Source organism: Lampris incognitus, chromosome 9 (assembly GCF_029633865.1).
Source record: "Lampris incognitus isolate fLamInc1 chromosome 9, fLamInc1.hap2, whole genome shotgun sequence".
NCBI lineage: Eukaryota > Metazoa > Chordata > Actinopteri > Lampriformes > Lampridae > Lampris > Lampris incognitus.
In genome coordinates, this window is record NC_079219.1 from 56,569,960 (window position 1) to 56,592,490 (window position 22,531).

The window sequence follows — 22,531 nt, forward strand, 5'->3', positions numbered from 1 at the left end:
TAGGTGTTCAACTGGCTGGAGAGCTGGTGACTGTGAAGGCCATAGCATATGATTTACATCATTCTCATCCTCATCAAACCGTTCAGTGACCCCTCGTGCCCTCTGGGTGGGGGCATTGTCATCCTGGAAGAGACTGCTCCCATCAGGATAGAGATGTTTCATCATGGGATGAAGGTGATCACTCAGAATAACTTTGTGTTGATTGGAAGTGACCCTTCCCTCTGAGGAGACAAGTAGACCCAAACCGTGCCAAGAAAATGCCCCCCACAGCATAACAGAGCCCCTGGACCCCCCCCCCACTGTAGGGGTCAAGCGTTCAGGTTTTTCCTTTTCCTTTAATTTGTCACCTATCTATACATTGATAGATACATAGAGAGATTTCATCAGTCATAACCTAAGATGGGTTTGGGCTACAAGCGTTAAAGTGACGTGTAAAAGTCTTATAAGGGAGGCTGGCTGTCTGCCATTTAGTGGATGCAGTTGGTGTTCATGTTCCCTACCGGAGTTTTGGGGCTGAGGGACAACTGTGGGAGATGGCTCAACACGAGCCCCGACTTCAGCTTTGCTGAGAGACGCCAGTTTCTCCTCTCGGAGCCCTGCCCGCTGGTCAGCGGTCACCATGGCGGCGTTGTCGGGACCGAGAGCCTCCAGCTGGCTGACTGAGAGGGCCTGATGGGGAATGGGCCAGGTGAATGCACATGTGGATCAAACTGAGAGAGTATGCTAACGCTATCTTTTCAAATACTAGCACTATTTTTTATTCATTACATATTAATCCGAATTTTTAACTTAACAAGATAATCAAACTTGTGTCTACAGTTGAATTTACTGAAGCTCTCGGAAAAAATGTGGTTCGTAGATGTATCCCCAGTGAGCAAACCCACAAAGTAAAATTCCTGGTATGGGAAAACTATTAAATGGTTACACTGACGGAGGGAGGGGAGGTTAGAATGAGGGCTAAGGTTAGCCGGAGAGAAGGAAAGAGAGAGACAGGGAGGAGAGAGGGAGAGAAAGGTTACTCACAACGAAGTTATCAGGGGGTATGAGTGGTATGCTGTTCTCGCTGAGGAATGAAAAGACGGATGGCTTCAGAGACGTCAGCTCAGTTTCGTCCAGACCCGCTGAGGGGAAACAGAACAGTTATCTACCATCCATCACTGAGCAACTGCAGGAATGACATGTGGTGTCAGAGTAACACTGCAAGATGGAAGGCCACTGATCTCCAGCAGGCCAAGCATTTGGACTCCTGAACTGAACCAGCTGTTCTGCCGCGAGGCAAGAGGGCATGGAAAAAATACGTAGGAGAGTTAAACGTTTTTTTATGGGGATCAACTGGAAAGACATGAAGCTGTGACAGTGATAAAGCCAGTAGTGAGCTGGAGCTGTAGAACTCCATTAGTTTTCCAACATGGAAAACAGGAGTGTGTTGTAGAGAAGAGCGTGTCTAACCTATGATGTTGCCCAGGGTGCAGACCTCCACCTCCGTCCAGGTCCCGGGCTCTCCGAACTCCGTCACAGCGTGCTTCTTAAATTGCTTCATCATCAGCGGGGGACACTGGATTTCACCCAGTGAGTCGACTGCCTCCCTGTGATACACACACACACACACACACACACACACGAAGCAGCATATTCATTTGATTGTGTTTAAGATGATGTAATGCAATAACCATGTAGTCTACATTTCAACAGGGGGGTGGGGGGGGGCTATGTTGGGATTTCAACATGGGGGGGTATGTTGGGATTTTAAAGATTCTCAAAACTAATTTCCTGCAATTTCAAGATAATTCATGAAACAATGAAATTTCTATAAGTATGAGTGGATATACATTTTAATGAACACAGGTCCACAGGTAATACCCCCCCCTTTTTTTTTTCCTCCCCAATTTGATCTAGCCAATCACCCCACTCTTCCGAGCCGTCCCGATCGCTGCTCCACCATCCCCCCCCCGGCCTATCCGGGGAGGGCTGCAGACTACCACATGCCTCTTCTGATACATGTGGAGTCGCCAGCTGCTTCTTTTCACCTGACAGTGAAGAGCTTCGCCAGGAGGACGTAGAGCGTGGGAGGATTCCCCCCCCCCCCGAACAGGCGCCCAGACCGACCAGAGGAGGCACTAGTGCAGCGACCAGGACACACACCCACATCCGGCTTCCTACCCGTAGACACGGCCAGTTGTCTGTAGGAACACCTGACCAAGCCAGAGGAAACACGGGAATTCGATCCGGCGATCCCCATGTTGGTAGGCAACGGAATAGACCGCCACAATACCTGGACGCCCCCACAGGTAATACTCTAAGAATATTCAGTTGATTTAGAGTCAACAAACCCTGAATTTTAGTGAGTCTGCTGACACCTACAGGTTAAAAACCATGTAAATAAAAAATGGCAGGCTGGTCTTGAAACTCTGATGTTAGCATACCAGGATAAACACAGCTGCAGCTAACAACATTAATAATGGTTCTGTTGGATGTAGGTGTGCCAAAGAACCAGCATTGACAGTATTGTTCTGATTAGTCTGTCAATGCTGATAAATCAGTAAGAGCCTTTATTAATGTTACTAGCTGCAGCTGTGTTCATCCTGCTGCAGCTGTGTTGCACATGCACATGGTTTTTAACCTGTGGATGTCAACAAACTCACTAAAATAGTCTATAGGATTGAGTTACTCTCTGAAGTAATGGACATTAGAACAAAAATCATTACCCATGATATTGGGGGTGTTGACCACATCTAATAGGGGTGGCGATACATGCCCCGCCCGGTTAAATACTTGGGGTCAACTGTACAAAGTAACGGGGAGTGCAGGAGAGAGGTGAAGAAGAGAGTGCAGGCAGGGTGGAGTGGGTGGAGAAGAGTATCAGGAGTGATTTGTGACAGAAGGGTACCAGCAAGAGTTAAAGGGAAGTTTTATAAGATGGTAGTGAGACCAGCTATGTTGTATGGTTTGGAGACAGTGGCACTGATGAAAAGACAGGAGGCGGAGCTGGAGGTGGCAGAGTTGAAGATAATAAGATTTTCATTGGGAGTGATGAAGAAGGACAGGATTAGGAACGAATATTAGAGGGACAGCTCAGGTTGGAAGGTTTGGAGACAAAGCAAGAGAGGCAAGATTGCGATGGCTTGGATGTGTGTGGAGGAGGGATGCTGGGTATATTGGGAGAAGGATGCTGAATATGGATATGAATATGGATATGGATATCGAGCTGACAGTCTCAGGGTATATAGTCAGCTAACCTGAATGCAGTGGTGTTGATTTGTCCTATCTCGTTAGCACTGAGGCCGCAGATGAACTGGTCCAGTACTGCTAACTCTGCTTCTCCCAGGCTCTCCACTGTCAGCTGGCCACGCTGGACCAAACCCTTCCACAGCGCCTCCCTCTGGTGAGAACAGTCACCTCATCAGAATCAATGATGGCATTACTAGGTTAACGTTAGATACAAGCCCTGCTTTAGCCTTTATATTTCTCTGAAAAACGTTGGGCTTTAACTACTTCAGAATGCACCCAGCTGTATAATTCTGCCCCACCGTTATTATCTTCTGCTCATGAATTGTTCAGATGGCTTAAAATTTTTGATACTTGATATTTTCCGAGGGGACATTAACTTTCAAGTCTACTTTACATCCACGTGGTAGTGGAGCAGGTCGGTGAGGTAGGAGGGGGCCTGGTTACGGAGGTGTCTTTATGCATGCTCAATAATCCACATAAGGAAATTGCCGAAAGTTGAATCAGTTGTGTCCAGATGAAGTGATTCAACTTGCTGTGATTTACATCCACTTCATACAGTAGTGATCATTATACAACACTTAGCTCCAACCAAGTCGTTTGATTGGACAAGAGGCATTCCATGAGTGCTGATATTCAGTATAACAGCACTGGGACTTTTAACTATATGTATCACTCCGCCGCACAGGGTGGTGGTAGTGTAACGTGCATGGATAAATAGACACGTTGGCCGCTGGCTGTCGGGTCTGACCCTTGAGTCGAGAGGTTAGCGATGTCTCCTGCGGTGCTGGCGATATGGGTTCGCGTCTCGCCCGCGGCAGTTCCTGTGGTGGCCCCCCGAATTCGCTACAATACAACAAAGCTCGGTACTGAAGACGCGTGTCCGTCCCATCTTGTTACTTTGTTGCAGTTTGGCCTCTCAATGTAGCGTTCTGTGTTGAGCTTGAGCGCTTAAGTGAGACATTGTGTTCAGTTTTGAACTCCCACGCTTTCTGCTGTCTGACCACGGGGCGGCGCTATAATTCAAACATAAACCAGCTAGTGTGTGTGGCATTAGATCCAAAGTGTCTTGTTCCGTTAGCCTACACTACGAGGTTACAAGACAGCAACACTGTGGGAGCAAGCAAGCGACAGCCACGCTAATGTTGCCACGTGTTCAGCAGAATTAACGCCTCTCTGTTTTATACCAGACACTGAAGCATCCTTCCCTTTGGCCAAACAACCCAGCAGTCTCCAAACTCTGCGTGTTAACGCGGCAATTTTCTCTAAATTTATTTCTGATTTTTCCATTTTTTCTCCCAATTTAGTGGCCAACCGATCCCTATTTTAGTTCGAACACCCACCCTCGTGCTGCATGTGTTCGCCAGCTGCATCTCTCCGGCCGGAAGTCTGGAAGGAGACGCCTCGCCACTTCCGGGACAAGGTGAATCCAGGCCGAACCACTGCTCCCCCCCCCCACACCCCCAGAGACGCATTCATATGACGAACACAAGCCGACCCCGCCCCCCGCCCCCTTACTGCTGCTTCATGGAGTCCGGCCATAGGCGGATGTGACGAGAGCGGGGCGCGAACCCCGGTCCCCAGTGGGCAACTGCATCGACACAAAGCCGATGCTTAGACCGCTACACCACCGCGGACCCCAGCGCGGCAATTTTCGACGCGTCCATTTCCGGCGTGTTAACGCGGCACGCAGACATAAATCAGGGAGAATATTCACATTTGAATCCAATCAAAGGGTACCGTTCAACACAAATCAAACGCATTGTAATGACGTGTGTTTGCGTTGTTTGTGTGTTTGAGCCGCTAGCTTAGCTAACGTCAGCGCTGCTAGCTGTCAATATTGCGAACACGTGCTTCTGCAAAATGTCAAAAGACCTGGCGAATAAGAAAGTAAAATACAGCCAAACAAAACTAGACTTTAACAGTAATGTTACACCCCCCCCCCCGCCCACAACTCCATTGCGGCCTGGCTCCCCAAATCGAGAACCAGCGCAACCAGAACCCCGAAGCAGCAGCTCCAGGACCGGGACTGCTGAGACTGTTGAAACCGCCAGCTTTTCGTAATATTTTCATTCGTGTTGCTGTCTTGTAAACTTGTAGTGTAGGCTAACTGAACAAGACATGTGTGTATCTAATCCCACACGCACTAGCTGGTTTATGTTTGAATTATAGCGCCGCCCCGTGGGCAGGCAGCAGAAAGAGTGGGATTTCAAAACTGAATACAATGTATCACTTAAGCGCTCAAGCTCAACACAGAGCGCTACACTGAGATGCCAAACTACAACAAAGTAACAAGATGGGGCGGGCGCGTGTCTTCAATAACGTGCTTTGTATTAAAACCCCAAATACAGGCATGCGCAGCTGTGCTCCGGTGCGCTCTCATAGCACGACACAGTACACCCCTGCACACGCATCACTGTTGCCCCCCCACCCGCCCCCACTTCGGAAATGGTTCCGGCGGGCCTAGTCATGGGGGCCGGAGGGACGGTGGATAAAGCAGAGCATACAGTGAAATGCAGGAATTTTAAACCACAATCAACTGACATGTTCTGAACTGGATTGGTCAGGAAGCGTTTTAACGGCTCGTTACTAGGTGGGTGGTCCTCATATCGCTTTTCATCAAGTCAGGTGTACGTACCTGTAACTGAGTCCAACCACAGTGAGCGACTGTGTCGAGATTGTCCATGGAGATGGGAAGCTTCTCCAGCTCTGCATTGGAGAAGCCCTGACACACGCAGCCCAGCCGGGCGACCAGGCTCTCGTTCAGGTGTTGCACTGCACCGCACGCCTGCAGAAAAGCACAGGGGTACCTGCTGTTTCAGCTGTTCTTCGGCCGTGGCTCGGCGGCGCGTGGTTTAGACACCGGCCTGGAGGTAGAGTCTAGGCAACAGGCTGACACCCTGTGTGTGACCCTAGCTGTGCATTTTAAACGGGTGTGTGTTTGCGCAGGCCAAGTAGGAAGGCCCGTGGACACGGAAAAAACTGGCTTTTGTAAATGTTGAATGTTGGACTGCAGGTTTCTCTCGGGGCAGATTTAACAGATGTGGAGTCTCTTCGTATTTCCCCCAGACCCACCCGCAGCTGTGATTCATCCAGAGCTGAAATGTCTGTTTAATAAATCACTGTACCAAAACACTGCTCACGGTGTGTCTCTCCAACGCTCACATGTACGAGCATATATGGTTGATCAAATAAGTATAACACACACAACATACAATGATGAGAAACATGCCATGACCTCTGAGTACTTGTATTGTAGTATTTTTGTTTGTAATTACAAGAACGTTACCTTTTGACTGTGGCTGAGGCACCACGTCTGAAATTTAGAATTGGCTTTGAGGGTCTCCAGTCATGCAAATGTCTATAACTTGGTGCAGTGACATCTATTGGCTGAATTTGAGGGGGAGTCCTTGGTCTTTATGAGCCTATACACTGAACGGATGAAAATATGAACGCTTTCCAAAGAGCTCCATTGCTCCCCATATCTGGAGTGACTTACAGAAAATGGAATACATCTATATACATCTATCTGTCTATGAGACAATAAATGGCTGGTATCCATGTGCCGTTTCAAAAAAAAATTTTTTTTTCATTATCCAAGCCGCTTATCCTGCTCTCAGGGTCACGGGGATGCTTGTGACTCAAAAATGTGCACATTTTTCTTGGATTTACTCATGTTTGGATCTATCAGTGGCCATTTCCTTGTGTTATGTTACTTAATGTCCACTTTTTTAATGACTGCTGGGATAGGCTCCTGCATCCCCGCGACCCTGAGAGCAGGATAAGCGGTTCGGATAATGGATGGATGGATGTTATTTAATGTTCTCTTCTTTGTTTAAACTGTATTTTTGTAGTAGGGCACTAAAGCCAATGAGACGGGTCAGTTTGGCTTCCTTGCATAAACAAGGGTATGAATGAATAAATTTTATCATACCTTATTATGATATATCTTATAATGGGAGAACTATACACCTACATCTACATTTGTTCACTCAAATACAGGATCTAAACTAATTTGCTCAATTAACCATATCCTGTAACCGAGTATAATCACACACAAAAAAAAGCAAAATGGTACCCAAAACCTATTTACATAACAACAATCTACTTCCTCCGGACAGATCCAGGATCATTTACCTTATTTGCTTTTTTGGAGAGCTCAGCGAGTTGCTGTGGACTGAAGTCAGGAACGTCCCCCAAGGTTTCGACTGTCGCCTTGAAGGTGTCCATTGACATCGCTTTCAGCTGTGCGGGGGTCCAGTGGACATTGGCCTCGCCCAGTTCCTCAATCTGCTCCACGCTGGGCACCTGGTTCTCATCAGCTGAGAGAGGGGGGGGGGAGATTCATATGTAGAGATACAGAACGAGAGACAGGCATGCCACTGAATACAGCTGTGCCATATCTCTAAACACAAGGGACAATACAGCAGCACACAAGATGCTTCCTCCTCACTTTCTCTCTTCCTGCGTGCACCGGAGTGCTTGATGGTCAGAAAGAATAGTTTCTTCGTCAGGGCTGAGAGATCTGGAGGGGGTGAGATGGGGGCGTTGGACAGTTCCTCTTTCAGGTCAGAGAGAACCTCCCTCATCCAGGACTATTTGCGAGAGAGGACAAAAAAGGGATTATTTGTGAATACAGGCATCCACTGAGTCAACTCATCCTGGAGGACTGGTCAGACACGAGTGGTTTCAGTCTGGTGAGCATTTGAAATCCAATATGTTCCTTTTTTGTAAGTCAGTGACAGTGAATTATAAACATCTCTCTGCATCTGAGATTTACATCAGAGAAAATTATTGTTACTGTGTGAATTTTTTGTGAATGTTGTTCCAAGGGTCTGTTGAGCTCATGTGAGAGAAGATGAGTTCTTGGACAGAGATACACACCTTGTAGCGCAGACTGCGTATGGCGGCAACATCCAACACCAGGAGAGGACCAAAGGTGATCATAGTCTCAGCTGACCAATCAGATGGGTCCCTGCAGATGATAGAAAACACATCAATCTTACTCTATCTATCTATCTATCTATAATGTGCAGAGGAGGACTGTCCTACCCATATGTCTGGTTGAGAAGCTGAACAAGTGCCTCTCTGTGGCGTAGAGGTATTTGGCGACAGGATGCAATGGCCTGCAGGCTCGACTCGAGGGCCTTGGGGGTCATGAGGCGCAGTTTGGATGGCGGCACCTCACACAGCAACGGCCCAAGCCTAAGCACATCCTTGCTGGACAGTCCAGACACGTCTGTTCCCTGTAGATATACACATCAGAAAAACATGGGCTTTTTACCTCACACACACCTCTCACACCACCACCTTCCAAAATGGAAAAGCACTGATAATGATACAGTGAGGGTTTGGTGCTCAGCGTACATTGGCCAGGCAGCGCAGGGCTCTGTTGGTGAGCGCGGCACGAGATGATGAATTAAGAGGCAGTGAGCCCAAGTCAGCCTCACTCATCTTGTCCAGGAAGGCCGGGCACACAGTGTCAGGCAAGTCCCTCACTTTCCAGTGCCTAGTATGAAAACAGGTGAGGAATACGACAGAACACGATTTCAACACACTAGGCAGGGCAGGGCAACATTTATTTTGGGTAACACCTTTATACAAAAAGGCAATTCAGAGTGCTTTAAATACAGCATGAGAGGTTTAACAAGAAATACAGAATCAGATGAAAACTGTAAAAATAAACAAATAAATAAGATTTAAACATTTAGAAATAAAATAGCCAGAACTGGTTAAACAATAAAAAAGGCTAATTGAATGGAGGCACAGCTTCCCAATAAAACACACTGAAATTCAGTCCACAGGTGTAACTATTTTCACCCGGGAAAACTCACTAGAACAAAACCTGATGAATAAAACTAAGTAGACCTTAATTTCTTGCAGATTGTGGGTATGTGTAACACTAAATAGCTCCTCAAACAGAATGACAGCTTCTCCTGGGACATGACTCAGTTACGCTCAAGTCCATTATCGAGTGTACCACGTCATTCAGATATAAATGTGTGAGTGTGCAAGTGAACAACAGAGAGTGAGGGAGAGCTTACGGCAGGTGAATCAGCAGAAGCACGGGAATCTCATCCAGCTCTTTCTCGGTGATGCTTTCAAAATAGCCTCGTCTCTTTTCCTCCAAACTGGCAAAAAGCTTTCGGGCTGCACAGCCCACCTGCGAGGGTATGCATTAGAAAGATGAAATGTATGTGTTGTGATCTCTTGCGAGAGTAGGGTGCTGGTGGAGGAGAGCTTGGAGAGGTGGAGGTATGCACTGGAGTGAAGAGGAATGAAAGTCAGTAGGAACAAAACGGAATACATAAGCGTGGTTGAGAGGGAGGACAGTGGAATGGTGAGGATGCAAGGAGTAGAGATGATGAAGGCATATGAGTTTTAATACTTGGGGTCGACTGTCCAAAGTAACGGGGAGTGCAGAAGAGAGGTGAAGAAGAGAGTGCAGGCAGGATGGAGTGGGTGGAGAAGAGTGTCGGGAGTGATTCGTAACAGAAGGGTACTAGCAAGAGTTAAAGGGAAAGTTTACAAGATGGTAGTGAGACCAGTTATGTTATATGGTTTGGAGACAGTGGCACTGATGAAAAGACAGGAGGCGTAGCTGGAGGTGGCAGAGTTGAAGATGCTAAGATTTTCATTGGGAGTGATGAAGAAGGACAGGATTAGGAAGGAGTATATTAGAGGGACAGCTCAGGTTGAACGGTTTGGAGACAACACGAGAGAGGCGAGATTGAGATGGTTTGGTCATGTGTGGAGGAGAGATGATGGGTATATTGGGAGAAGGGTGCTGAATATGGAGCTGCCAGGGAAGAGGAGAAGAGGAAGGCCAAAGAGGAGGTTTATGAATGTGGTGAGGGAGGACATGCAGGTGGGTGGTGTGACAGAGGAAGATGCAGAGGACAGGAAGAGATGGAAACGGATGATCCGCTGTGGCGACCCCTAACAGGAGCAGCCGAAAGTAGAAGTAGTAGATTGGTTGAGATTCATTTATAGTAACAATCAAGTGTGTGCGTGGGTGTACCTGTGTTTTAGACAGCCATTGCTGACTCTCTGATATGGCCTTGGCCATTTCCTTGGAATCACTATTAGCCATTCCGTCAATAAGCTTACAGGCCAAGCCCTGAATAGCAGATCCCAGCTTTCTGTTTCAGCCAGTGACATGATCAGTGTTAATTTGTGAGGCAATGACAGAAACTATACATCTTCTATATATTTCTTCTATACTTCTACAATACACAAGGTCCTTGTTTTAGTAGACTAGGTACTCCAACTGTGTCAGAAAGTGCAAAATACAATCAGGTTAATCTCACCTAATATATTTAGGCCTCATCTTTTGACCCATCAATTTCTTGACCAGGTAAGCGGACTAGAGAAAATGCAGCAAAGAGCGACACACGTTAGCAGCAGTCTTTGAGTCTACCTCGGCCTATTCTAGTAACTTTAAAGAGCAAAATAGCACCAGAAATTAGCAACAGAGAGGCCAAAAAGGAGATTACTTGTGCCCGGTTCCACTCTTTGCCCGCCACTTGGTCCAGAGACGTCAGGTTAGCTTTGTTCAGGAGGTCCAGAGAAAGACTGCGCAGCAAAGGACCAGGCACTTTCTTCACCAGGTTGGAGGGTTTCACGTTTCTGCGCAACTACAAGGAAATTTTTTTTAGACATTTATCTAAAACCAGAAGTCCTTTTGAGCTGGAAAATAATCTTTTTCAAGGCAGACATGGCCAAGAAATGGAAACATCAATCCAGCAGTTTTAGACAACCAACACAGAAACATTGCATAGTAAGTTAAAATAGATAATATACAAAATGGAGCAGTCTAAATAAATGATGCAATGCTTTAGTCTAGGTAAGAATTACAAAGGCACTAAATAAATATATGAGGTTATTTCATTTCCTGTTCCTCTCCTATCTTCTCTACTCACCCCCTGCAGCAAAGCTTTCCTCTGTCCCCTGCTCATCTTCTTGGCAACCTCCTTCAGACTCTCCTTACCAAGAACCTCCAGGGATTTGATCTTCTTGAGCACTGTGGTCGACACGCCTGATACAGCTGAGCCCAAGGAGATAAGCTCCTCACCAGACACCTCCTGACACGATGGAAAAAGACAGACTAAATTAAAAACAGAGGTGGGAGGGGGTTGGGGGGGAGGTATTCGGTAGTCTGAGAAAACAGGTTGCCAAATGTCTGGACAGAAGTATCTCTCACCGTCTTCCCCTTCAGTAGTTTCTTGGCCAGTGTCTTGGCCTGCCTCAGCTTCCATTTGACTTTGGTTCCCAGCTTGGCCAGAGTCTCTTTCAGGGCTTCATCGGGGAACTCAGACAGCTGTTCGGGTGAGAGCATCGTCACACCGGAGCCCAGCTGGCGCAGCAGCTCAGGACTGGTCTCATCTTTAGATGATGATATCAACATCTGCACCATGCGCTTCTTTAGCTGGATGCAACAAAGGATAAAAAAAAAGAAGTGGAAAATGAGTGACAGAGAAGGGGAGAGATAAAGATAGAAAAGGCGAGAAAGAGAGAAAAAGTAAACAGAATGATGAATGTAGTGACACTCCTTCCATTTGTGCACATCATATGCGTGTGACCATGGCCCCTCGTGAGAGAGAAACTTTTTTTTGGGGGGGGGGGGCTGGGAAAACACAGGAAAATTATACCGTTTTGCTTCCAGAGTTGTTGCAGTGTTCAAGCTGGGTGAGCAGGCGTGTGCTGAGGGTGACGTCTGCTGGTGGAGCATCGCTGTAGAAACAGGCCAGCATGCCAAGCCTGCAGGGGAAAACATGCTGGAAACTGTCACATCCTTAGATCAGTGTTTCCCATTTCCATTCCCCAAGGTCCCCCTTTTCATCATTTCCCTGTATAAATTTGACATCATTTTAAGTGCTGATCGGTTGGGTGAACATTAATTGACATAACATGGGTGTTGCAGGTTTGGCACCCCTGGAATAATTCAGTACTATGATATGATTGGTTGAGTTAGCAGGCCCACCTACGCAGGGTTACAGTGAAAATCTGCAGGACATCGGGGCCTTGAGGACTGGATTGGGAAACACTGAGCAAAGTATACAATCTTTAATCAAGCCTCGCAGATCTAAATAGCTCAAAATCTTTTTGTTGTGTGTTATGTTGTTGATTTGGCAGGATACAGCAACACCTGGGTACTAATGAACTTATTTATACTCCCGTTCTCAAACTCAAGCACATCCCCCTACCCCATAGCTAAATCGGGGTCTGCAGTATCCCAGCTCCATATTTTATGGCTTTGTATTTGTTTTTGCTGCCTTTTGCCTCTTTTCTTGTTTAATCTCCATTTTGTGTCTTTCCTTTGTCTGGGTTTTGACTTTGTAAACCTAATTTAAAAATAAAAGCACTACACAGTTACCATTGTTGTTATTGATATTGTTATTATACTTTTTGTGATTATGATTGTCATTTGTTGGAGAAGTAATAGTAGCAAAAGTGATAAAAGCAACATCAAATCTCCATTCTTCTAAAAAGTTGTTCACTATTTAGAGTGTGACACCCAATGTACAAAAACACAATGAAAGGTTGTTGTTCAGCTGTAAATGATAATGTTCACCGTGTCCACCTCTGTTCATCATGGAGTAAACGCTTAATTTCACATCTCAAATAAATGAAAATCTAAAAAAGAAAACCTTAATCTTTTTGAAAATGGGCTACGTAAGGAGCTCTTCCCCGTGATGGGGCGGGATCCTGGATAGAAAAAATGTACTCATCCATACCATAGTTTTCAACACACACACACACACACACACACACACACACACACACACACACACACACACACACACACAAACACACATGCAAGTGCACCTGTCCGCATGTTGTAGGAACTCATCCTTGTCCTTGGAGCATTCTCTGACCATCTGGAGAAACTTCCTGCCCACGGACGGTTTCATCCCCACTACACCCGTGAAGGAAGCGTTGAACTCAGGTGAATCAAAGAAGTCACACAGCTAGATGCACAATGAAAGAATGAAAGAAACAAAGTGATGGGGCTGTGATATGAACTCAGTCAACTCTATTCTTCTACATCTGCTGTTGGTGTCACGCGCGGACCTCACTCTCCCAACATCACACACCGAGGCGACACATGGCACATGTGCACAGTGTTTCCCCACATGCACACTCATGTCAGCGTTCAGGACACACCTGGTCTTTGGGGCACGAATCCACATCGCTCAGTTGCAGGCGAGATAGATAGGGCCCCATCATCTTCATCACCCCCATTCTCAGCCACATCACTTTGGGTGGACAGTGCTCAGTCACCCCTGGCGATATAAATACACAAAAAAAGAGGGGAAAGAAGAAGAGAAGGAAGACAATAAAGAAGAAGAGCTGGAGACAGCAAGAAAATCACAACACTGAAGGAAGGACTGTCCTTTGTTTTTAGCCGCACATCTCTCTCCATGTGTTTTCAAGTCCTACGCTCCTGTTCTTTGTCTTTTTCTTTTCTTTTTTTTGGGGATCCCCCCCTTTTCTCCCCAATTGTATCCAGCCAATTACCCCAGTCTTCTGAGCTGTCCCGGTTGCTGTTCCACCCCCTCTGCCGATCCGGGGAGGGCTGCAGACTACCACATGCCTCTTCCCATACATGTGGACTCGCCAGCCGCTCCTTCTCACCTGACAGTGAGGAGTTTCACCAGGGGGACGTAGCACATGGGATGATCACACTTTCCCCCCCAGTCCCCCCTCCCCCCCGAACAGGCGCCCCGACCAACCAGAGGAGGCGCTAGAGCAGTGACCAGGACACATACCCAATTCCGGCTTCCCACCCGTAGACACGGCCAATTGTGTCTGTAGGGATGCCCGACCAAGCTGCAGGTAACACAGGGATTCGAACCAGCGATCCCCACGTTGGTATGCAACGGAATAGACTGCTACGCTACCTGGACGCCTCCTTTGTATTTATCTTTATCTGGTTTGACAGGAAAGCGAGGAGTGATTGATGTTAAGGCAGGTAAATATAAAATGTGTCATAAAGTTTGTGATCAGGGAAGGTGTCATAATTAATTTACTACAGTTGAAACCTTTGGGGTACTGTGTTGTGTTATCTTCCCGCTCTGCTGACCAAAAAATACACATATGGTGCTTAAAGATCCAATCCAATGAAAATTGTGTTCTCCAATCTCATTGTATTATTTAACAGAAGGTTTGTTATTGTAAAGTTAACAAAACAGAACCGTTGTTGTGAGAATATGACTGAAGCCCCCTGAGAAACTCTCCCCCTTGTTGTCAGTGTAAAGAACCCGTATCAGAACACCCGACCAGCTTCCTGTAATAAATTATAGCATCTAATGCCCTGATTTGATTGGATGGTTAATGAGGTCTGTCTGTCTGTCAGTTAGTCTCTTGTGCAAGTTAGCGAGTTAGCTAGCGATCAGTAAAGCTTCAGGCCATGACCTCTCAGGATCCAGAGAACTGGCAGTGTTCAGAAAAGGTGCACTGAAACAGATCCAACAAATCAAATGATACTTCTGAAGAAGAGAAAATGACACTCCTAACATTAATAATCAACAATAAAACCTGTCTGACAACTAAAATCCCTGAACTGCCTCCCCGGAGAACATCTGGATGTGGGCCACTTCAGGCAATGATGCGGCACTGATGGCCTTCTTCTGGCCCTGACAAAATGGATGTGAGCCTGAAGTGGCCCACACGTATAACAGCAAATATGGCCCAAATATGCCAAATCAAATGTGGGCCTTTTTTGGCAAAGATGCGGTGCTCTTGGCAACATGTAATCTGGATGTAACCCTGAAGTGGCCCGTGTGGTAAATGGTGAATATGGCCCAAATATCACAAAACAAATATGGGCCACCTTCGGCAAATATGTGGCACATGCGGCATTGCTATGGCTTGGTTCTGGCCCAGATCTGGCAAACAGGAGCGGACCACCCAAGTGTCATCATTCCACACGGTATGTGGGCCGGATGAAGGTGTCGGGTGTGGGATGGGTCAAGGCCACAACATTTTAATATCTGGGTCAAGCTGCTATGAGCAGTTTTGGATTTTTGTTGGCTTTGCGCATCCCTGTGGACAAAAGCGGCACTGTTTCACAAAAGAACGACTTCGTTTCTCATAAGCGTTACCTCGTGTCTCAAAGATCTGCTTCCACCCTCTTGTAGGTCATTCATTCAGAGAGGAGTCAGAGATGTAATTGGTGTTTTGGAAAAACAGGCGTTGCAAGATATGCAGGGAAGTCATGTATTGTGAATTAGGTCTACATATTCTGTCTGTGTGTCGTAAATCACTACGTCGGGCTTTGTAGGGAATCTGACCTGGAGACAAGCATTTGCAAAAATTTTTTGCAATACCTCATCATCTCGCTGATGGTCTTATTAGGTCATATGGAGGCATCAGAATAAAACTGAGACTGAGAAATAATCAGTAAAAAAAACAAAAACAAACTAATAACAGATTTGAGTGACTGAGCACTCTCACCAGGATGCTGGAACTCTGGTTTGACTGGTGTACTGTTAGGCTTGGCTGGGTTTTGCATCGGATATTTTGGTGCCTCGGTTGGCCTCCTATCCCTGGATGGCCTGGTTGGTATTGGACCTCCTGTAAGCCTGTCTGGTTGGACACCGTCCATTGATTTGATGGTTTCTTACCTGCTATTTCAGGCTTGGGTACGGATCCATTATTCTTGCTGTTGTAAGTACAGTTGAAGTAGTTCTGGCAGACCTGTTCCTTAATCCAGTCTATGATCTTAACCTTATGGCCCTCCGGCAGGGAACCAAACACCTCCTTCAGCATCTTCATCCTGGAACCAGTTTCAGAAAGTCCAGAAGGACGTTCAAAGACACGGCAATTTAGGGGTGGGTGGGGTGGGGTTATATCATTGTCACTCACTTATTTTCAGTACTGCATAAGCCATCACTTTATCTGGACACATGCACACACACAAAACATACACACTCACATCTTTTCCATGTGGGGTGGCTGTATCCTGGAGGGCAAGGTCATTTTTGAAGGAGGCGAGTTCTGCAGCAGAGGTTCGGCTGCCCACACCATATTGTCATAGTCATCTGGGTCCATGTCATCTGCGTCCCACTGGGCCAAAGCCGCCCAGGAGAAAGGGGCCATATACGATCGAGAGAAACATGAAAATGGCCCCTGAAAGAGTCAGAGAGATGGAAGCTATGGTCAGATTTGGAACTGAGAATGGCACCAATGGCTCAGTATTAATTTGAATGTGCTGTATAGGAGCACTGACCAAAGCCCGTCTCGTTTTGTTGATCACCGATGGAAGATTTGTGGAATTCAAAACCTTCTCTGTAATGTCCTACAGTGAGAGAGGACAACAGAGAGAGAGAAAGCACTGCTTTATAAACTGCATATATTTTCTATGTGCAGTTTATTGATTAACCCTTGCTTTTATGGAAACCGTGTTACATGCCATATCATCAGCAAATGACCTCTGATCATATGAGTAAGAAACAAACAACAGGTAAAATCCATCCATTATCCAAGCCGCTTATCCCAATTGGGGTCGTGGGATGCTGGAGCCTTTCCCAGCAGTCACTGGGCCGCCAGTCCATCAAAGAGCCGACACATTCACACCTAGGGATAATTTAGTATGGCCGATTCGCCTGACCTACATATTTCCGAGAAACATCAATTTGCATTATGCGAATGAATCAGTGAATCTTGTAAGTTTGTCTTGATCTGGGAATCTGTGGTTATACCATGTCATCAGACTCAGAGACAGTGGCCGAGATGTAGCTTTCTGAGTCCTTGTCCATTTCGACAGGTGGGAGGGAGGACAGGACGGAGTGGAATGAAGGGAAGCTGTCTTCCTCTGGGGCATCCATGTCCTCCGCTGATGAGTCACTAAGGGAGAAAAGACCATACAAAAGAAAAACTGGCAAGTAGAGGAATCCGTTCTGATTCTTATTCATGAGTACACGGTGGACAGAAAGAGGAGAGGGATGGAGCGGGGAGGAGACACTGACAAATATCCCGAGCTGGTTTCGATCCCATTGTAATTGTGTGTACACAGGGTGAACTCAATACTCGTTCAAAGGAACAGCAAAAACACATAACGGACACACACACACACACACACACACACACACACACACACACACACACACACACACACACACACACACACACAGACACACACACCCACACCCACACCCACTCATACAAACAACGGCACTTTTAAAAAGGATTACCTGTCAGCAGAGAGGTGTCTCATTTGCATCTCCTTGGGTAGTAGGTGTCCTGAAACACAGCAATCCTCCACATCTTCACCAACAGCTCAGGACTGCTTATGAATATGGTGGTTAAAAAGACACCTAAACGCTTTCTGTCTCTGTCTCTGTCTCTCTCAATTCAATTCAATATTCAGTTCAAAGGGCTTTATTGGCATGAAAGTTTTAAAAGAATGTTGCCAAAGCATCAAAGTGCAGGTTGGACAGTACACAATAACACTAATAATGAACATCAACACAACAAAGAAACAATAAAACAACAACAATAAAGAAACAGAAGTAGATCAGAAGGTGGAGCATGAGTTGTGAGGAGACTACAGCTGTCATGTGTTGAGCTGCTTGTCTCTCAGGCTGTGACATGACCTGACATATCTTGCTGCATCTATGGCACTGACACTGTTTTCCCTAAGTACATGTTGCATTTAGTCTGGTCAGAGAGTGTCCAAGTCTTGGAATTTACATCTAATTTTTGTAAAGAACTTTGTTCCCAAGTCTTCATATGTGCTACATTGTAGCAGGAAGTGTTGCTCTGTCTCCACCTGTCTCTCTGGACAGAGCTGATACAGCCTGTCTTCTCTAGGCAGCAGGTCTGTCTCCACCTGTCTCTCTGGACAGAGCTGACACAGCCTGTCTTCTCTGGTAAGCAGGTCTGTCTCCACCTGTCTCTCTGGACAGAGCTGACACAGCTTGTCTTCTCTAGGCAGCAGGTCTGTCTCCACCTGTCTCTCTGGACAGAGCTGACACAGCCTGTCTTCTCTAGGCAGCAGGTCTGCCTGTGTCGGCCAGTCTCTATGGCCAAGCTGTGATCACTGAGTCTGTACATAGTCAATGTCCTTCTCAGTTTCTGGTCAGTCACAGTGGTCAGATACTCTGCCATCGTGTACCGTCTGTTTAGAGCCAAATAACATTGAAGTTTGCTTTGAGCTTTTGTGACAGATGTCTAATGGTTAACGTAATTTTCTTTTTCTTTAGCTATAATGTGGTTGGGCCAGATTGTGTGAGGGCTGTCCTGATGCCTCGTGCTGTTGGCTGAGCCGAGCCTCAGGACCAGCTGGCTGAGGGGACTCCTCTCTTTGTTTTCCTCATGGTGATGGAGAGCTTTGTGATGGTAGGAGCTGGGGTCACTTGCTTTTAGGTGTTGGTAGAATGTGATTGCTCTTTTTTTGAATTGTTATTAACAGGGGAAACTGGCCCAGTTCTGTTCGGCATCCATTGTTAGGTGTGTTCCTGTGTACTCTGAGAATGCTCTTGCAAATCTCAGTGTGCAGGTTTTTGATTGGGTTTTTGTCCCATTTTTCAAAGTTTTGATTTACAAGAGGACCCCACACTTCACTACCATATAGTAACATTGGTTCAATTCTGGATTTGACTATTTTGAGCCTATTTTGAACCTATTTGGGGTTCCCTGGTCTTTTCTAGGTTGTTTCTGGGAGACCATAATTCTAGTCTTTTTCAGATTAACAGTCAGAGCCCAGGTCTGGCAGAAGTTTTGCAGATGATCCAGTTGCTGTTGTAATGCCTCCTTAGATGGAGCTAATAATATTAGATCATCTGCAAAAAGTAGGCATTTAATTTCTTTGCCAGGGAGGGTGAGACCAGGGATATCTGATTGTTCTAGAGATTTTGCCAGTTCATCAATATAAATGTGAAACAGGGTGGGGCTAAGACTGCAGCCCAGTTTCACACCCCTACTTTGGGGGGGGGGGTCTGTTTCCATATTGGCAATTTTCACAGCACATTTATTATTTGTATACATTGTTTTAATTGTGTCATATACCCCCCCACACACACAAACCTTTTTCAATTAATTTCAGAGACAGACCGTTATGCCAAATTGAGTCAAATGCTTTTTTGAAATCTACAAAGCAAGAGAAATTTTTGTCCTTGTTTTGGTGGACATGTTTATTAATGAAGGTGTGGAGGGTATAGATATGGTCTGTCGTTCAATGTTGTGATGTGACACCTATTTGACTCTTGCTCAGGACATTATGTTCACTGAGGAAGTCTTGCAGTCAACCGTTTAGGATGTTACAGAATAACTTCCCCAGGTTGCTGCTGACACATATGCCTCGGTAACTGCTTGGGTCAAATTTATGTCCATTTTTCTCACTTTCCATTTCTCTGTCTCTCTCTGTCTCTCTGTATCTCTCTCACCCTGTTTCTTTCTGTCTCTATCTGTCTCTGTCTGTCTGTCTCTCTGTCTCTGTCTCTCTCTCTCACACACACACACACACACACACACCCACAAGAAACCACATCATGTGTTGTCTCACCCATTTGCAGACATTTCATCATCTGTGGGGGGAAAAAACAGCCAGTATCAGAACATTTTAAAAAACAATGGGTGGGGTTAACCTCAGGCAAAGAAAGGCCCCTGCTTGTTGCTCTTTTTCTGGTCTGAAAAAACACAACAAGACGTTGAAACTGCATATCCTCTGCTTCGGCAGCACTGAAATCTACCTCTGGGAAAATCTCAGCATGGTAGAAATGGAAATTCAAGATGCATTTTAATATTTCATACAAGTCCAGAGTGAAAGGTGTGGGAACAACGTGCTGCTGTAACAGGCTGTAAGTAACAGTCCGATGGTGACATAAACCTTGTTTTGAGACATAATTGTCCCACAAATGTTGTGCAACAGCCCCACAAATTTTGTGGGGTAATTATGCTTTTTTTGTGATTATAATAATGATCATCATGAAGATTATTGTTATAATTATTAGTACTCCCAAATGAGATGTAATCTGCTTCTTTAAAAAAAAAAAGTTGATGTGATTTGTTGTATCTCACCAGTTTTTTCACCAGGCTCTTGAAGTGAGCTGGGGACGTTGGCAGGTCGGGTTTATTTCCAGGTGTCTTAACCGGGGACATGGCTGAGGAAGACATAATAATGAGCAACATCAATATAATGAAATAACGCCAATAAACACACAAAATATTTTCACACTGCCCCCCCACACACATACACACCACAGGAAGACATGTCACAACTAAAGGGACATTTCACTGTATATTCAGGTTTAAAGAGGGAACGAGGGCGTCCGGGTAGCGTGGCAGTCTATTCCATTGCCTACCAACATGGGGATCGCCGGTTTGAATCCCCGCGTTACCTCCGGCTTGGTTGGGCATCACCAGATATGTGTATGTGTCTGGTCGGTAAGGGCGCCTGTTCGGGGGGGAGGGGGAACTGGGGGGAATAGTGTGATCCTTCGACGCGCTACGTCCCCCTGGCGAAACTCCTCACTGTCAGGTGAAAAGAAGCGGCTGGCGACTCCACATGTATCGGAGGAGGCAAGTGGTAGTCTGGGGTTGGAGCAGCCACCAGGATGGCTCGGAAGAGTGGGGTAATTGGCCGGATACAATTGAGGATAAAAATAAAAGGGAGGAACCCCCCCCCCCAAAAAAGAGGGAATGTTGCTAAGGTTTACCAGGTTGCTGGAGGAAAGATGGTGTCAGGTGACGTGGCATCTTACCTGAGGCTGCATGGACTATGAGGAGTAAGAGGACAACCGCCTCCCCTTTAGCAGCCATGGTGGAAAAGGCCTGTTTTGTTCTGTTTAGGAGGGAAATATGTTGAAATGACCAAGTGTTCACCAGCAAGACAACACAGCACAAATAGTGTTGACAGACTTTCACTTCCTGTGAGGCTTGTCTCATTACGTGAAGGTGACTGTGAAATGTATGTGTGCGCGCGCGTGCGTGCGTGCGTGCATCAACATGGGCTGTTTTTGTAGGATGTTAGAGTTTTGTTGTTGCTGTGGTTCTGGTTGATATAGTGTCGGTCTCTCTTGTGGACCAGTTTCGTGTTAGCATTCAGACCAACTTCCCCCTTTGAGACGTTTTGTTCTTTCAAGCCTAGCTACACCTAGCTACCCAGCCGACCCTATGGGAGGGCCCTGTGGGGAGTTTGCAGGGCTGTAGGTGGGGGAAAAACATGCACGGCAACGAACAGCCCTGCGGTATCCCTCGCTAATTTGTTACTCCCACAGAAACCTCTTCAAAATCACTGCAGCTTTTCTCCAAACTTCCCTCTTAAGCATTTGCATCTCTGTGTAGTTTGCCTTCAGCTTGTTTGCCTCAAACTGATTTGAATTCTCATTTCAATGTGCCCTTGGACAAGCTGCCTAATTTACTCACTATGATAGTTAATAAAGTGCTATGACACAGAAAAGAACAAGTTCATAAACCAGTCCTCAATGGCAGAGTCCCCCTACACAGTATAATCACTATTCAGCTTATTTAATTTCTATTGTCGTGTCATCTAAAATGAATGAGGTGGGGAATTTGACTTCTTTTGCAAATGAACAACATGCATATAATAAATGTGCAACATTGTAGCTGTTCTATATGTCAGACGATGAAGCCACAGGGCTTCAGTAACAACAGCTCGTGAAGTCAAGGTATAAATGATGTGCTCTGTCAATAAAAAAACATACTCACAATACAGACTTTCTTCTCAGATGTAGCGACAACGCTTCTGGTAAAAGGTGTGCACAACACGGAGGGAAACTGTGTGTTGAGCCTCTTGTCCTCTCGCACGCCAACTGCAAACTGGGATGTAACCAGTCCCCATATCAGTCCCAACAGGTGGCTGATGTCAACGCAGGTGTGTGCGTGTGTGTATGTGTCTGTGTGTGACTATGAAAGAGACTGAGAAAGTGTGTGTGTGCGCGACTATGGAAGAGACTGAGAAAGTGTGTGTGTGTGTGTGTGTGTGTGTGTGTGTGTGTGTGTGTGTGTGTGTGTGTGTGTGTGTGTGTAACTGAGAAAGTGTGTGTGTGTGTGTGTGTGTGTGTGAGAGACTATGAAAGAGACTGAGAAAGAGGGAGAGACAGCAAGAATGGCTCGGTCGCTTGTGTGTTGTCTGAGTGTTTGACCTTCGGTAATTGTGCTTGAATGTGATGTTGACAGTAGGACATCAGACGGTGAACAGTGACCGCAGAACAAACACCGGTTAATGGATCCACGCCTAAGAGACGCTGCATGACTCACATCTGCGAGTAAAGTCAAACATTTTTCCGATTAACTTCATTTAATAGTTTATTCCTCACTTGTGAGCAAAAATTGGATG

General features: G+C 46.0%; 1 protein-coding gene across 1 annotated transcript; it reads right to left on the reverse strand.

Moving 5' to 3' along the window:
• Positions 1 to 555: 555 nt before the first annotated feature.
• On the reverse strand, positions 556 to 18,339 carry otoa (otoancorin; the record flags this gene model as incomplete). Its single annotated transcript, XM_056287038.1, has 23 exons — positions 18,284 to 18,339; positions 16,932 to 17,076; positions 16,166 to 16,359; positions 15,855 to 16,006; positions 13,393 to 13,511; positions 13,054 to 13,196; positions 11,877 to 11,985; positions 11,429 to 11,653; positions 11,148 to 11,309; positions 10,722 to 10,862; positions 10,536 to 10,591; positions 10,247 to 10,367; positions 9,270 to 9,388; positions 8,599 to 8,734; positions 8,278 to 8,471; positions 8,110 to 8,200; positions 7,679 to 7,820; positions 7,363 to 7,547; positions 5,864 to 6,013; positions 3,237 to 3,379; positions 1,450 to 1,586; positions 1,024 to 1,121; positions 556 to 669 (listed from the first exon to the last, which is right to left on the reverse strand). Coding segments are annotated over exons 1-23 (3,132 nt in total), but the record flags the coding sequence as incomplete, so codon positions are not given.
• Positions 18,340 to 22,531: the final 4,192 nt, after the last annotated feature.